This window comes from Rhinatrema bivittatum, chromosome 7 (assembly GCF_901001135.1).
Source record: "Rhinatrema bivittatum chromosome 7, aRhiBiv1.1, whole genome shotgun sequence".
In the NCBI taxonomy this organism is placed as follows: Eukaryota; Metazoa; Chordata; class Amphibia; order Gymnophiona; family Rhinatrematidae; genus Rhinatrema; species Rhinatrema bivittatum.
Genome location: NC_042621.1, coordinates 307,910,237 through 307,926,876, shown reverse-complemented (window position 1 = coordinate 307,926,876; position 16,640 = coordinate 307,910,237). Strand labels below are relative to the sequence as shown.

Sequence of the window (16,640 nt, the reverse complement as noted above, 5' to 3'; positions counted from 1 at the left end):
CAATCTATAACGGAACAACTAGGATCAACTTAACAACCCAACATGGAACATATAACTGAAGCAATATACACATTAACATATTGTTGTAAGACAAGGATGCTTGTTTTTCTTCTTGCTTTAGCTCTCTGGGAAAGCTTGACGGAAGAGCCAAGTCTTGAGTTTCACTTTAAAAGTAGAATGGCACGGCTCAAGGCGGAGGTCCGGTGGTAGGGAGTTCCAGAGAGACGGGCCTGCTGTGGATAGAGCGCGTTTCCTCAGGGTAGATTTTGCAGGTTGGGTGATCATTCTGTTCTGGTATGCCCTTCTGGTTGGTTTTTTAGAAGAGTGTAGTTGAAGCTGGAAGGTTAAGTTGAGTGGAGAGATGTTATGTAGGGCCTTATGAATCATCATGCAGGTTTTGAACTGAATCCTGTATTTGATGGGAAGCCAATGGAGATGCTGGAGGATCGGGGTGATATGGTCCCTTTTTTTGGCATTGGTAAGGATCCTTGCAGTGGCATTCAGTACCATCTGGAGTGGTTTGGTGGTGTATGCGGGAAGGCCCTGCAGGAGTGAATTGCAGTAATCTAATTTGGGGAGAATGATGGCTTGGAGAACTGTGCGGAAATCCCTGTAGAGTAGTAGGGGCTTTAGTTTCTTTAGCACGTGTAATTTAAAGAAGCATTCTTTTGTAGTGTTATTTATGAATTTATTGAGGCTAAGTTTGTTGTCTAGTAATACTCCCAGATCCCTGACTTGAGGTGCGGTGGAATATCCTGAGGAGTCTAGAGAGCTGTTGGACGTTGGTGGGGTAGATTGATCCGGTGCTATTATAAGGATCTCCGTTTTGTTGGTGTTTAGGACCAGGTTGAGGCTGGTTAGAAGATCGTTGATGGATGAGAGGCATTTTTCCCAGAAGGCCATGGTTTTGTGTATGGTCTCTGTAATAGGGATGAGAATTTGTATATCATCCGCGTATAAGAAATGGGTGAGCTTGAGGTTAGAAAGTAGATGACAGAGTGGGAGAAGGTAAATGTTGAAGAGGGTGGGGGAGAGTGATGATCCCTGTGGTACCACCATCTTGACTTGGATAGGGTGCGATTCCTTGTTGTTTATCTTAACTTTGTATGTTCTGTTCTCTAGGAAGGACTTAAACCAGTTGTAAGCTGCTTCTGTGATGCCGATGTCTGTTAGTCGTTGTAGTAGGCCCGTGTTTTCAGAAGGCGTTTGAAAAAGTTCCTCATGAGAGGCTTCTAGGAGAAGTAAAAAGTCATGGGATAGGTGGCGATGTCCTTTCATGGATTACAAACTGGCTAAAAGACAGGAAACAGAGAGTAGGATTAAATGGGCAATTTTCTCAGTGGAAGGGGTGGACAGTGGAGTGCCTCAGGGATCTGTATTGGGACCCTTACTTTTCAATATATTTATAAATGATATGGAAACCTGGACAGGTTAAGAGGGGGTGCCTTTTCAGTTTTTTTCTCTGACTCCCTCTGCTGGAAGGGGAGACCCAACCCAGCAGTCTGGACTGATCCTTGGTACTACAGGAACGAAAATTAGCAGGTAAGAACCAATTTTCCTTTGCTGCAATTACATGATGTTCGGTTCCATATTAGGAGCTACCACCCAGGAAAAAGATCTAGGCATCATAGTGGATAACACATTGAAATCGTCGGCTCAGTGTGCTGCGGCAGTCAAAAAAGCAAACAGAATGTTAGGAATTATTAGGAAGGGAATGGTTAATAGAACGGAAAATGTCATAATGCCTCTGTATCGCTCCATGGAGAGACCGCACCTTGAATACTGTGTACAATTCTGGTCGCCGCATCTCAAAAAAGATATAATTGTGATGGAGAAGGTACAGAGAAGGGCAACCAAAATGATAAGGGGAATGGAACAACTCCCCTATGAGGAAAGGCTGAAGAGGTTAGGAGTTTTCAGCTTGGAGAAGAGACGGCTGAGGGGGGATATGATAAAGGTGTTTAAAATCATGAGAGGTCTAGAACGGGTAGATGTGAATCTGTTATTTACTCTTTCGGATAGTAGAAAGACTAGGGGGCACTCCATGAAGTTAGCATGGGGCACATTTAAAACTAATCGGAGAAAGTTCTTTTTTACTCAACGCACAATTAAACTCTGGAATTTGTTGCCAGAGGATGTGGTTAGTGCAGTTAGTATAGCTGTGTTTAAAAAAGGATTGGATAAGTTCTTGGAGGAGAAGTCCATAAACTGTTATTAATCAATAAGGAATAGCCAGTGATTGTCATCAGCATCAGTAGCATGGGATCTTCTCAGTGTTTGGGTACTTGCCAGGTTCTTGTGGCCTGGTTTGGCCTCTGTTGGAAACAGGATGCTGGGCTTGATGGACCCTTGCTCTGACCCAGTATGGCAGGTTCTGATGTTCTTAATGTTTATTCTGAACAGTTTCTCGGGCACGGGAGGCAGCCCTGGATGCTCAGTTTCTGGTTTTGGCCTCTAATCTGGGAAAGGAAAAAGCCAATCAGCTCCACTCTGATATGATCGTCTTCGACCCGACGGCCTTTGCTGAAGACCTGGTAAGTGTGGAAAGGGCTCCATATTGATGAAATGTGTTCTAGGGTCGGGCCTGGCTGCGGGTCCTGCTTGTGTCTCTGGCACATTTTCTCTTTTCTCATCCATCTTGTCCTTCCTGTGCCAATCGCTTTCAGAGTGCTAGGTGGATTCCACTAAAACATAAAATGCAGAAGTTCACAGATGAGCAATTAGAAAATACAACGCAGAATGAGTTACGATAGAAGCATCAGCCTTGAGCACTGCTGTGGCTCGTGGGAACAGCTGTGAGACTTGGAGACTGGGCCACCAGAAGTCCATATTTATTTATTTACTTAGAATCTTTTCTATACCGTTGGTAAGCTAGCTGCCGTCACAACGGTTCACAATAAGGCACATAACTTCATGTTGCATAAAATGTCTTAAGTTATATCAACAAAACAGGTGCCATCAAAGTACTGCAACATAGTTTCATAGTGGTTGTGATAAGTCATGTCCAATTCTATCTGTATCAGCTATAAGAGAAATTAATACTTAAATCTCATCCTCTGTTGTTGCAATCTAATAAAAATAAAATACACACACACAATTCGAGTAAGCTGATGTGTGTGTGTGTGTGTGTGTGGGAGTTCTGCTGGCCGCATCCTGCATTTCCCTGGGTTCTACTCTCCATTCTCTGTGTGGTAGGCCTGCTTAAATAGCCAGGTTTTTAGACTTTTTCTGAATGCTTTGATGTCCCTTTGGTTAGACCTGCTCAGCTACCAGAGAGGTGACCCTGCTGTTCCAGCCCTGTGTCAGTGGTGGGGGGAGAAGAGCCCGTCGCTGAGCATTTCACGTTGGATCAGCACTACCCCTTCATGGTGCGAGTGCTCGGGGAGGAGGTGGCTGCTGCGAAGTTCTTGTTGTCCTAGCATGAGTACCAAGCCCCTCTGGATCCATGCAGATCTTCCTGCTTCCCCCTCAGGCCTGTACGTGAAGTAGGGACCTCAGAAGAATGCTCTTGGTCCTGAATCCCTTTTCCAAGAAACAGTGAGATTAATAAAATAAAACACTCAAAGGCAAGTGTGCATTGAATGAGAAATGAGCCTGGCCAGGTGGAGAAGAGAGAGCTCCCTCTATTTCTCCTCTTAGCAGAGGGTGATTTTTCTGTTCCCTCCTGTCGTCTTTCCTGACTGCTCTATAAATCGGTGTAGATGCTGCTTACTTGCACAGCTCTCTTCCGTGGCCTGCGTAGCTGTTCCTCCTCCTCCTCCTGATGTGCGGGATATCTTCCTTCCCTGTACATACCCGGATCAGTCCAAACCATAGGTTATGCCTCCCTTCCAGCAGGTGGAGACAGAGATAAACTTCAAAAGCACCCTCAGTTAAGCCGGTGTGCCTCATGCATCCCTTCAGTATTTCTTTTTTTTTTAATATTTACTCTTTATTGAAATTATAACATTGTAACAATGACATAATTTAAGAAAATAATGATCATATACCATACACATGAAACGTATAAATCATACAATTATAACATTTTTCTTTAGCCCACATCTATTGGTTAGAAGCAGAAAAACCTGATAGCAGTATTTCAGCTTTCTTATTTACAACCGTTTTTCCCCCTTTAAACTTCATTTACCCGACATTCAATCTTATCCCTAAGAAATGGATCCAGGTATATAGGATCTATAAAGACAAATTTTTTATTCTGATAAGTTACCAAGCACTTGCAAGGATATTTTAGAAAAAAACTAGCACCTATATCTAGAGCAGGGATGGGCAATTCCAGTCCTCGGCCGCAAACCGGTCGGGTTTTCAGGATATCCCTAATGAATATGCACGAGAGAGATTTGCATGCACTCTGCCTCAGTCGTATGTAAATCATTTTCATGAATATTAATTAGGGATATCCTGAAAACCCAACCAGTTTACAGCTCTCGAGGACTGGAATTGCCCACCCCTGATCTAGAGCCTTCTGCTTCTAGGAAAGAAATAACTTTCGATGTGCCTGAGTGGCCTTGGAAACATCCGGAAAGATTTGGACTTTTTGTCCACAGAATATTAAATGTTTGTTTTGGAAATATTTATAAAAGACCAAATCTCTCTTCTTTTTCAAAGAAAATGAAACCACCAAAGTGGCTCTGGATGCTATATTGTCAGTTGCATCTTCAAGGAATGTAGTGATACCTGGGCTCTCCAGGACATCCATTCCCCCTTCCTGCACTATTGTCTTTTTCCTATTAGGAATATAATAAATTTTCGATAGAACAGGCAATTTATCTTCCTCAAAAGATAAAATATCACACATTTCTTAAATATTTCCTTAGAGGAAAGTAGCCGGGTTATAGGAAAATTAAGAAAAAGTAAGTTATTAACTCTTATTTCATTCTCTAACTGCGCAATCTGGCTATGAAGAAATAAATTGTCCTGAATAAAGGATGTACATACTGTTTGTAAAGAGCCAGACTAAGCGTTAAGTGTAGAAATAGAGGTTGCAAAATTATTTAACCTGGTATCTTATTCCACTAACTTATCTCTTGTTTGAGATGAAAAGTTATGAATTTGAGATATAGTACTAGTTACCTTCTTATCTACCTGGGAGATAAGTCTCCATAAATCTAACAACGAGACAATTTCTGGTTCTGTGCCTCCCTCCACAGGCTCAATCATAGCAGGTATTATAGAGGGCAAAGGTACAAAAGATGGATTTTTTACAACTGACACATTGTGGGAAGTTCCCATAGTTTTCTCACTCCCAAGGCCTCCCTCCTCAAGAAAAGAATGGAGGTTAGCATTCTGGGTATCAACAGTTGCCCCAGGAAGTGTCCGCTGTCCATTTGCAAAGCTACTGGTTGAAGGGGTGGTTGCGAAGGGCCGGGACTCAAGGATATCCCCGAGGGTGACCCATCCCCCATGGAGTCCTTCATGGACGACGCACCCAAATGTAGAACATGGTCGTCCGTCGGCCCATACTTCGTTGATGTGGAGGGTATAGGAGATGAGGTCCAGGTCTTAGATTTTCTTTTCTTCCTCATTTTCTCTCCCAGGGGTGCGCCCCTTTGGCGCGCGGCTTTGCGCCGCTGAGCCCCTGATTTTAAAGTTCTTCCGGGCTCCTCCCAGCGACGTCAGGGCACACGAGGGGGGCGTTCCTCTCCCTCTCTCTCTCCTGTCATCGGTGCAGCAAGATGGCTTTCGCCTTGGGGATCCTCCTCCTCCCTGCTGCAGGTATCGGCTTCCTCCCTGGGCCCTTCAGTATTTCTCTGTCTCCAGTAGATGGAGGTCGTGCAAACCCTGCAATCTTGCCCTGTTTCTGGGGTGTAGGCTATCCCTTAAATTTATCTAATAGTAAACTAGCTAGTTGTGGCTCCGGAACTGGTCAGCTGATGTTTTCTCCAAGGCCCAGCTTGGTGCTATGCCGTTTAAAGGGGGCTTTTTGTTTGGGGAGGATTTGGAGCAGTTGATCAAGTCCCTGGGGGAGAATAGGGTTCACAAATTGCCAGAAGACAGACCGAAATCCTACAGAGGTTTTCCTTCATCCCGCTCTTGCTTTCGGGGACAGCAAAGATTTCGGCAGAGCAAGCAGCCAATCCAGGGCAAGCAGTACCCAGGAACCAAGCCTGGTCTTCGTCCTTTCGGGGGCGTAAAGCTTTCTGAGAGGGTGGTGCCGCCTCCTCTCCCGCTTCCAAGAATACACAATGAGATAGGGTCGGCCCATCTCTCGATCCCTTGGGTAGGGGATCGCCTGTCCTGATTTTACGAGGCGTGGGCCAACATTACTTCTGATCAGTGGGTGCTAAGCATAATTGAATGAGGCTACGCTTTGGAATTTGCTCTGCCTCTAAGAGACTTCTACCTAATATCTTCTTGCGGCCCACAAGTCAAACGGCAGATTGTTCATCAGACTCTTGAGCGCCTACTGGCTCTGGGAGCGGTCTCCCCAGGGCACTGGGGGAAAGGGAGGTACTCCATTTACTTTGTAGTTTCAAAGAAAGAGGGGTCCTTCCAGCTGGTTTTGGACCTCAAGAAGGTAAACAAGTCTTTCAGGGTGCCACACTTTCGTATGGAGTCCATGCGAGCCGTCATCACGGTGGTACGCAGGGGGGAATTCCTGGCTTCTCTGGATCTGATGGAGGCCTACTTGAACATTCCCATATGCAAAGATCATCAAACGTTTCTTCGATTTATGATCCTGGGAATGCATTACCAATTCTGCGCGCTACCCTTCGGGCTCGTGACTGCGTCCCAGACGTTCACCAAGGTCATGGTGGTGGCGGCGGCGGCGTTTCTCCGGAGGCAAGGCCTGCTTATTCACCCATACCTGGACGATTGGCTTATCAGGGCGAAGTCCAGGGATGGCTGTGTGGAGGCGATCCGCAAGGTGACCACTCTTCTGGAATCCCTCAGTTGGGTCATCAATCAGGCCATGAGCAACCTAGTTATAGTCATTGGAATTTCTGGGAGCCAGGTTCAACACGGCAGTGAGGGAAGTTTTTCTTCCACTAGACTGGAGAAACAAACTGGTGGATCAAGTTCAGTGCTTGTTGGATCTTCCCTTGCCCAAGGCCTGGGACTACCTTCAGGTGCTTGGTTCGATGGCATCCACTCTGGAGGTGGTTCCTTGCGCTTTTGCTCATATGAGACCGTTAACAACAAGCATTACTTTCCCTATGGGATCCCAAGTCAGAGAATTTTCAGTTTCCTCTACCACTCACCGATCACGCCAAGTCCAGTCTTGGGTGGTGGCTTTGCACGCACAACCTGTCTCGAGAAATGGATCTGGAGATTCCGAGATGGACAGTGGTGACTATGGATGCCAGCCTTTCCGGCTGGGGAGCTGTCTGCCAATATCATTCTGTGCAGGGCACTTGGTCCCTAGTGAGTCCGGATGGTCGATCAATCGCCTGGAGACCAGAGCGGTTTGCTTGGCTTTGCAACAATTTCTCCCACTCTTCTGCCACCAGGCGGTTTGGATTTTGTCGTCCAATGCGACGACAGTGGCCTATATCAACTGTCAGGGAGGCACCAGAAGTTAAGCAGTAGCCAGTGAAGCGGAGCTGCTCATGACTTGGGCAGAGCAGAATCTTACGATGCTAGCAGCCTCACACATCACCGGGAAGTACAACATACAAATGGACTTCCTCAGTCTGAGGTGCATAGATCCAGAAGAGTGGGAGCTCTTAAACGAGGCAATGGATCTCATCTCTCACAGGTGGGGGGACTCTCCATATGGACCTGATGGCGATGAGGGACAATGCCAAGACTCCTTGCTTCTTCAGTCGCAGAAGAGATCACAGCGCAGAGGGGGTTGATGCGCTAGTACTTCCCTGGCCAACCTCCGTTCTCCAGTATGTGTTCCCTCCTTGGCCTCTGGTGGGCAAGATGCTTCGCAGGATAGAGGGTCTCCCAGGAAGGGTAATCCTAGTGGCTCCCGAGTGGCCCTGACGTTTGTGGTTTGCGGATCTCATCAATCTGGCCGTGGAAGGACCGCTGCAGCTCGGGCATCTTCCACGTCTACTCCATCAAGGGCATATATATTTCGACCAGGCAGCTCGCTTCTGTCTAGCGGCTTGGCTTTTGAAAGGAGGAGATTGAGGAAGAAAGGATATTCAGAGGAGGTTATCACTACCTTGCCACAAGCCAGAAAAACATCTACTTCCCTATCTTACATCAGGGTATGGAGAGTTTTTGTTTTTGTGTTTTTTTTTTTAGATGTGGTGCTGGGAGAGAGAGATTCTGCCCAGGCACGCTCAGATGCTAAATTTTTTTTGCAAGTTGTTGTGGCCAAAGGTTTGTCCTTCAATTCCCTTCAGGTACAGGTGGCAGCCCTTGGTTCCATGGTTGGTAGCTCGGTGGCATCGCAGCCAGATATGGTGCGTTTCCTCAGAGGAGTACGGCATCTGAAGCCCCCGGTTTGTCCTTGGAGTCTTAATCTGGTTCTTCGCGTATTGTGTGATCCGGTGTTTGAACCCCTTAAAACGGTAACATTGAAAGACCTCACCTTGAAAACGGTATTTTTGGTGGCTACTGTTCAGCTCGCAGAGTTTCTGAGTTACAGGCTCTCTCCTGCAGGGAACCTTTTTTGAGGATTTGGGACTCGGGAGTTTCTCTGCGTACGGTACTGTCCTTTTTACCCAAGGTGGTCTCATCTTTCCATTTAAGTCAATCGGTTGAGCTTCCGGCCTTTCCCGATTTGTCAAATGATGTACAGCATGCACGAGAGCTTCGTCGGCTCGATGTTCGGCGGGCCTTGCTGCATTACTTGGAGGTCACTAATTCTTTCAGACTTTCAGATCATTTGTTTGTCTTGTGGAGTGGTCCCAAGAAGGGGCACAAGGCGTCTAAAACTACGATTGCTCAATGGCTAAGAGAAGCCATATCGTCTGCATACATTTGTAAAGGGAGGCTGGTTCCTGAGAGCCTGAAGGCCCATTTGGTTTGTTCGCAAGCAGCTTCATGGGCCGAATGCCAGTTGGTATCGCCTCAAGAGATTTGCAGAGCTGCTACTTGGAAGACGCTACATACTTTTTCTCACCACTACCGCTTGGACGTTCAGGCGCCCGGAGACTTTGGCAGTGGCGTATTGCGAGCAGGCCTTACGAGGTCCCACCCTTTGTAGGGAAGCTCTGGTACATCCCATGGTTTAGACTGATCCGCTACGTACAGGGAAAAGAAAATTAGTTCTTACCTGATAACTTTCGTTCCTGTAGTACCACGGATCAGTCCAAACGCCCGCCCAAAGACTGGGAATGGGTAACAAGTTAATCTATACAGTCCACGCGCGCAGGTTTCAGTTGTATTATTGCAGCATACTAAGAAAACTACAGTTTTCATGTTTACAGTTCTGTTCTTGCTTGATTCATTGCTAGTCCTATTCTGCTTTGATATTCGATATACTGAAGGGATGCAGGAGGCTCACCAGCTTAACTCAGGGTGCCTTTGAAGTTTATCTCTGTCTCCACCTGCTGGAAGGGAGGCATAACCCATGGTTTGGACTGATCCGTGATACCAAGGAATGAAAATTATCAGGTAAGAACCAATTTTCTTTTGCTTCTTCAGAACACCTAAGTGTTTCCTCCCTCCTGAAAGGAGCTGAATTTACAATCCTTTCAGGTCCAGCATCTTTCCCACAATGAAAAGGGCCGTAGGGTCTACAGACTGAGACATCAACATGAAAAAGGGCCCACTGAAGTTGATGTGGCCGCTCATAGGCCTTTAGTCGCAGTGAAGTCGTACAAGAAGTCATTATTCCTGTTTTGGAAATGCAAATATTATTAAATGAATATTTGGTACCTATTGTGTAAACCGGTTTGATATGTTTGCATGAAAAATTTGGTATATAAAAAAAATAAATACATTTTATTTTTGATCATAGGCAGCCTTTAACAAGTATAATATTGTAACATGACATTTGTGCTACAACCTTGTACTTGTTTTCCTAGATAGTCGGACGCTATAAGCTAGATAAAAATGCAGAAAGAACTGGACCACAGGGTCATAGAAACATCTAGAACAGGGAGAAGGCCATTTGACATTTCATCTAAAGTTATAAAAAAAAAATTTCTTGCAACAGACGCAAGGCCACTAATGCCACAAAATTCCAAGAAAATTTACTTTCCTAGCCAGATGACTCAAGATCAATGGGTTATGCTCCCCTCCTAGCAGACGGAGTCAGGTTTCAAAGCTGACATCACCTTAGATACACCCCTGCAGTGACCTCAGCCCCTCAGTATCTCTCCGGCTCCAGCAGATGCGGACGTGCTTTCCCTATGGGGATCGCTGTACCTTTTGAGAGAAGAAATTCTGCTTTTAAATTGGAGTAAAGATTGAGCCCCGCTCTCCTGCGGTGATACCTAAAGGTCCCTCCCCCAGTTGAGAATTCCTGAGGTGATTTCTGAGATCCCTCAGAGGTGTTCCTTGGTCCGGTAGCCGGTTCCCGGTGTGAACTTTGCTACTTAAGCAGCTGAAAGGCAGAGGGTTCAGGAAGCCGAGCGTGGTGGTGATGGCCAAAGCCCTCTCCCCCCGCAGCCGGAGACCGTCAGCCGGTAAGCGCTGAGCCCGGGTAAGGTTAAAATAAAAAATGTAACCTTCAGATAAGAGGGGTTTCGGTGGGACTTTCTTTGCTCGGCGCGCTATACCAACGTCGTTCTCGATCTTGGGGTAAGGGGAAGTGGGCTTCCGAGCAGGTTGAGCGGACTCCGGTGGGCTAGGCCCTGCTTTAGGCTTGGTCAGCACACCGTGTGATAGGCTGCGGCGGCGCCATTGTGCGCATGTTTGTGCCTGTATTGCCCACCATAGAGGTTCAGTACGCGCAGTGCGTGTCTGCTCTGCGCACTCGCTGTGCGTATAATGTCGCACCCAGACGTCTGCCCACAACTTACTAGGCGCGGAATACAAGTAAAGCCAGGTGCTCGGGCTGTGCGTGCGTCTCGCTGCGGCCCGTGTAGGCACCCGAAATCTGTGCGTATAGAACTTTAACCCCGAGCCATCTGAACACACAGTTCCCGTTGCCAATGGCTCCGGCAGCAAAGATTCCAGCGCAACAGACAAATGAAAGCAAGAAACTGCACGGTTAATACTCTGAATTGCTTTAAAAACATTTTTTTTTTTTTTAAATATTCAATTACCAATTGTCAATGAATACTGTTCAATGGGAGGAAGAGACCTAGAACCCCATATGCATTGTTCATTGCAGGAAAGCATATAGTCCGGTAATCCAGTCCCAGGTCTTAAAAAGCCTCCACACCAACCAATTCCTTTTTATTATATAGTTGTCCCAAAAACCTTTTTCTTTTTTTTTTGTCTCTGTTCGATAGTAAGTCCACAATGGCTTTTGAAGAACATACTGAAGAGCTGAGGTCACTGCAGGGGTCTATCTAGAGCAGTGATGGCCAACCTTTTGAGCTCAGTGTGTCAAAATTCATAAAAAACCCAAGCATAACTCGGGTGGTGTCACTTCTACAAAAATCCATAATTTCCTAGCGTGTAGCAGATGGACTCAGAACAAGTGGGTGTAGTGTGCTCGTGCTAGCAGTTGGAGACGGATCTGACGTCAGCACGGGTACATATACCCCCGCAGGAAGTGAAGCCACTCAGTAATTTCCATCTCCAAAGCAGTTTGGAGCGCCCGCACGCTCGCTGAGCCTGTTTTCCAAATCTACTTTCTACTTTTGACTTCTAAATTCTTGAGAAGATACCGACGAGCCCCGCACTCCTGCGGTGATACCCTCGGGTCCCTCCCCCAGTTGATTTTCCCGAGGTGATTTCCGCGATCCCTCGGAGGTCTAGGCCTCGGTCCGGTGGCCGAATCGCGGCTGGGATCTAGCCCCCGAGCGAGAAGGGCTCGGGCCTGGCAGAGAGGCGCCTCGGTCCCGGCGTGGACTTAGCCCCGAGCGAGACGAGTTCGGCGGCTTAGAGGCAGCGGGTGCACTTTCTCGAGCGCGGCGGTGAAGGTATTTCCCCTCTCCCCCCGCAGCCAGAGACTGCCCGGGTTACAGCCGGGAAGCACCGAGGATCAGGTAAGGCGTACATCTCTAACTTTTGGTCTCCGAGGTACGAGGATCGGCGGCGTTGCTGGTAGGCGACACGGCGTGGAGGTCGCCATTTTGTCTGCCTTGTTAAGGTATTGAGCGCCCAGGATAGGCGCCTGTGGATAGGCACACAACGCAGCACATACATTACTAAGCATATTCTTGAGCGCATACTGTATATTATTGAGCGCATAGTGCTGAGCGCATATTGAATATTTGAGCGCATATTGTACATTATTGAGCGCATATTGCTGAACGCATATTCTTGAGCGCATATTGTACATTATTGAGCGCATATTGCTGAACGCATATTCTTGAGCGCATATTGTACATTATTGAGCGCATATTGCTGAACGCATATTCTTGAGCGCATATTGTATATTATTGAGCGCATAGTGCTGAGCGCATATTGTATATTTGAGCGCATATTGTATATTTGAGCGCATATTGTATATTTGAGCGCATATTGCTGAATGCATATTCTTGAGCGCATATTGTATATTATTGAGCGCATATTGCTGAATGCATATTCTTGAGCGCATATTGTACATTATTGAGCGCATAGTGCTGAACGCATATTGTATATTTGAGTGCATATTGTATATTTGAGCGCATATTGTATATTTGAGCGCATATTGTATATTTGAGCGCATATTGTATATTATTGAGCGCATATTGCTGAATGCATATTATTGAGCGCATATTGTACATTATTGAGCGCATATTGCTGAACGCATATTCTTGAGCGCATATTATTGGCATAAGCCAGCGCCCCACATTCGCAAGACGCGATGGAACACTTGAACACCCCGGCGTTTCCAGAGGCGGCACCTCCTGACTCCAGCATGAAAGCTCTTGGCCTGTGCTCAGCCTGCCAGCTTAGAGTCATGCAGAGCGAGGAGCCAGACTCCCTTTGTGCCCAATGTGAGGAGGCCGTGGGAGCCTCGGGCCAGGACCAGTCTCAACCGAGATTTACCGATAGTTCCCCAGGGGCCACCCCGGATTTAGTGGGGTGCCCTGAACAGCCAGGAATTTCGGGGGACTTGGTACCCCAACGGCTAGAGACCGCTTCCATTTCCTGGGTGGATTTATTTAAGGGGATCCACGCCTTTGTACAGATGCAGTCAGCTTCCCGGCCAGGCCCTGCTGCTGCTCCGGCTGACCCTGCCCCTGGACCTTCTCGCCCTTATCGTGGGCACCCGCCTCCGGGCAGTCTGGTTCATGCGGACCCTGATGTCTCGGAGGACGAGTCCGAACCCCCCGAGGAGGGGGAACTTCCCTCGGGGATTGAGCCATATCGAACCATGAGGCGGTTCTTTCCAAAGGAAGATCTCTCCAACCTGGTTTCTCAGTGCCTGATGGAGTTGGCTATTCCAGGCCCCAGCACCATGGAGGCATCTACGCAGAACCCCCTGCTGGAGGGTCTTCGTCCCACAGCCCGCCATTTCCCCTTCCTGCAAGTGGCGCAACAGCTGATCGATTTAGAGTGGAATGCGCCGGAGGCCTCATTCAAAGGGGGTCGGGCCCTATCTGGCATGTACCCCTTGGATCCGGCAATCCAGGATATGCTGGCGTGCCCTAAGGTGGACGCCTTGGTTAGCGCTGTGGTCAAGCGCACTACCATTCCAGTGGAGGGGGCGGCGGCCCTCAAGGAGGCTCATGACAGACGCCTGGACGCCATCCTGAAACAAACCTTTGAGGTGGCAGCGCTGTCGTTGTGAATCGCAACCTGCTGCACAGTAGTGACGCGTTCCTGTTTGTCACAGGTCAGGAACAATGCTCCGGCAGCGGATATGGAGTCCGCTCTCTCGTTCCTTACGGATGCCGCCTCCGACCTAGTCCGTACGACAGCTAAGGGGGTCTCATCCTCAGTAGCAGCCAGGAGGCAGCTCTGGATACAGAATTGGTCAGCCGATGCTCCCTCGAAGACACGTCTCACTAGAATGCCGTTCAAGGGTTCTCTCCAGTTCGGCAGTGACCTAGATAAACTGGCCAGCACATGGGGTGCCTCTCCAGTACCTCGACTGCCGGAAGACAGGTCTAAGAGGAACCAGCGCGTTTTTCCGAGGCCCTCCAGAGGTAGAAGCTCCCAACGCTTCACTCCTTATAGGAGTCGCTACCAGGCACCTCGTCCTCAGGCCAGGAACCAGTCCTTTCGGACCAAGCAGCACAAGAGGGGAGCCGGCTCGGGTTCGGGGGACGGAGCCATAGGGGGCAGGTTAACCCTCTTCTACCCCAGATGGGTCGATTACGTTGGACCAGTGGGTCCTCGCCATCATCCGAGAGGGGTATTATCTGGACTTCCATCACATCCCTCCAGACAAGTTTGTGGAATCTTCGTGTCCAATACACAAGAAGGCAGCATTGGAAGCTACCCTGGCGAGGCTCCTGTCCTTGAAAGCCATAATCCCAGTACCTGCATGGGAAATGGATTCTGGGCACTATTCCATTTATTTCATGGTACCCAAGAAAGAGGGCACTTTCCGGCCCGTATTGGACCTCAAGTCAGTCAACCGATACTTAAGGGTCCCGAGGTTTCGCATGGAAACTCTGCGCTCAGTCAAGACCGCAGTACAGCCAGGGGAATTCCTCACGGCTTTAGACTTGTCAGAAGCCTACCTGCATATCCTGATCCATCGGGATCATCAGTGCTACCTACGCTTCAAGGTGCTGGGACGACACTTCCAATTTCGGGCTTTGCCCTTCGGGTTAGCCGCGGACCTTCACCAAGGTGATCGTAGTGGTAGCAGCGGTGCTCAGATGGGAAGGAATCCTTGTCCATCCCTACCTAGACAATTGGCTGATCAGGGAAAAATCACGAGAGGAGAGCCATCAGGCAACCAACAGAGTGATCGCTCTTCTGGAAAGCCTGGGATGGGTAGTCAACCTAAACAAGAGTTGCCTACAGCCTTCCCAATCACTGGAATACCTGGGAGTCCAGTTCGACACCCAGGCAGACAAAGTCAGTCTCACCACTAAGAGAAGGTTAAAACTCCAGACGCGTCTACGGTCCTTGATGGGAGCCAGCCGGCCCGTAGCTTGGGATTATCTGCAGGTTCTCGGTCTCATGGCATCCACCCTGGAAGTGGTACCCTGGGCAAGGGCCCATATGAGACCTCTACCGTGAGACATGGAATCTCGATTACGGGAAAAAATAGTATTACGAACAGAAAGGAAGGCGGCTGAGACCGAGAGAACTCCTCTTGTAGAAACTGCCATCTCATGCGATTGTTCCAGAAATTGAGTTGAATTCACTGAGGCTTCTTCAGGAGAATCTGATACCATTCCATCAGACCTAGGAAGAAAATTTGATTTGGTGGTCCCTGGCATAGCTGTTTCAGGAATTTTCAGAACTTGAGAGAGGTAATTTTTAAATAAATCAGTAGTGGGAAGAGATTGTATGACCGGGAAACTCAAAACCCGCAAATTGCAACTCCTTGGATAGTTTTCAATATTTTCCAGCCTCTTTGATGTAATCAAATCAGATTGGACCAAATTTTGCTGCACTGCAGTAAACCGTAAGGCCTCGTCCCATACAGAGAGAGAGAATTAGCATGAGCCAAAACCTTAAGAGTTGGTGTCCATAAAGATCTTCGTAAGATTAGAAATAGAAGATTCTAAAGACATAAAACCTTCTAGCGTTGTTTCTGGGGGTTTAACTGATCCCAAATTTGGAGAAGTAACAATCAGATCTGCACCACCTCTGCTCCTTGTTCCACTATTGGGGTAGATGTTTTAGGCACAGTTGAGGGGAAAGCCCCTTCCAAAGCTTTTCCTTCGGGGCTCAATCCTCCTGCAGTGGCAAGAATGGAATCGAGCCCCAATTTCAGATCAGCTCGGCACAGCTCCGCCATAGGCAGATGTTTAGGGGGACAAGGCGAGGTAGGCACCCTGGGGGTCAATGATGTTTCCTCGGTCAAAAGGGACGGCGTTTGCTCAGCGTCGTTCCTAAAGCGATCACTTCCAGAGCCATTCTCAGGGTGGGAGAAAAAAACCCCTCCGCGGCTGTAGGTTTTCCAGTGACGGGAGCTTTCACTAGCACACTACAACTTACCCTTTCGTTTTGTATGCGACATCTGAAATCCAAACAGGTAACAAAGAAAATTGTGGTAGAGGAGCTCTTCTCAACGTACTTCACCAGCAGCCATCTTGACGAAATTATCAGGTTAGTAATTTCTCCATTACTTCCCTTAACGGAAACATGGGGGTGACCTGCACAGAGGGGCAGTTACTACCCTTAACAGAAACATGGGGGTAACCTGCATGGAGCGGCAGTTACTGCCCTTAACAGAAGGTATGGGGGTCACCTGTACAGGGAGCGGCAGTTACTCCCCTTAACAGAAACATGGGGGTCACCTGCACGGAGCGGCAGTTACTCCCCTTAACAGAAACATAGGGGTAACCTGCATGGAGCGGCAGTTACTACCCTTAACAGAAACATGGGGGTAACCTGCACGGAGCGGCAGTTACTCCCCTTAACAGAAACATGGGGGTAACCTGCACGGAGCGGCAGTTACTACCCTTAACAGAAACATGGGGGTAACCTGCATGGAGCGGCAGTTACTACCCTTAACAGAAACATGGGGGTGACCTGCATGGAGCGGCAGTTACTACCCTTAACAG

At 48.0% G+C, this 16,640-nt stretch overlaps 1 protein-coding gene across 2 annotated transcripts in view; it reads left to right on the top strand.

The window, feature by feature from the left end:
- The window catches only part of NSMCE4A (NSE4 homolog A, SMC5-SMC6 complex component), a 55,260-nt gene that overhangs the window by 12,617 nt on the left and 26,003 nt on the right, over positions 1–16,640 (top strand). For both annotated transcript variants that reach the window (XM_029610561.1, XM_029610560.1), the window contains exon 3: positions 2,404–2,534. In XM_029610561.1, coding sequence (XP_029466421.1) covers positions 2,404–2,534 — 131 coding nt within the window. The remainder of the gene's footprint in view (positions 1–2,403; positions 2,535–16,640) is intronic.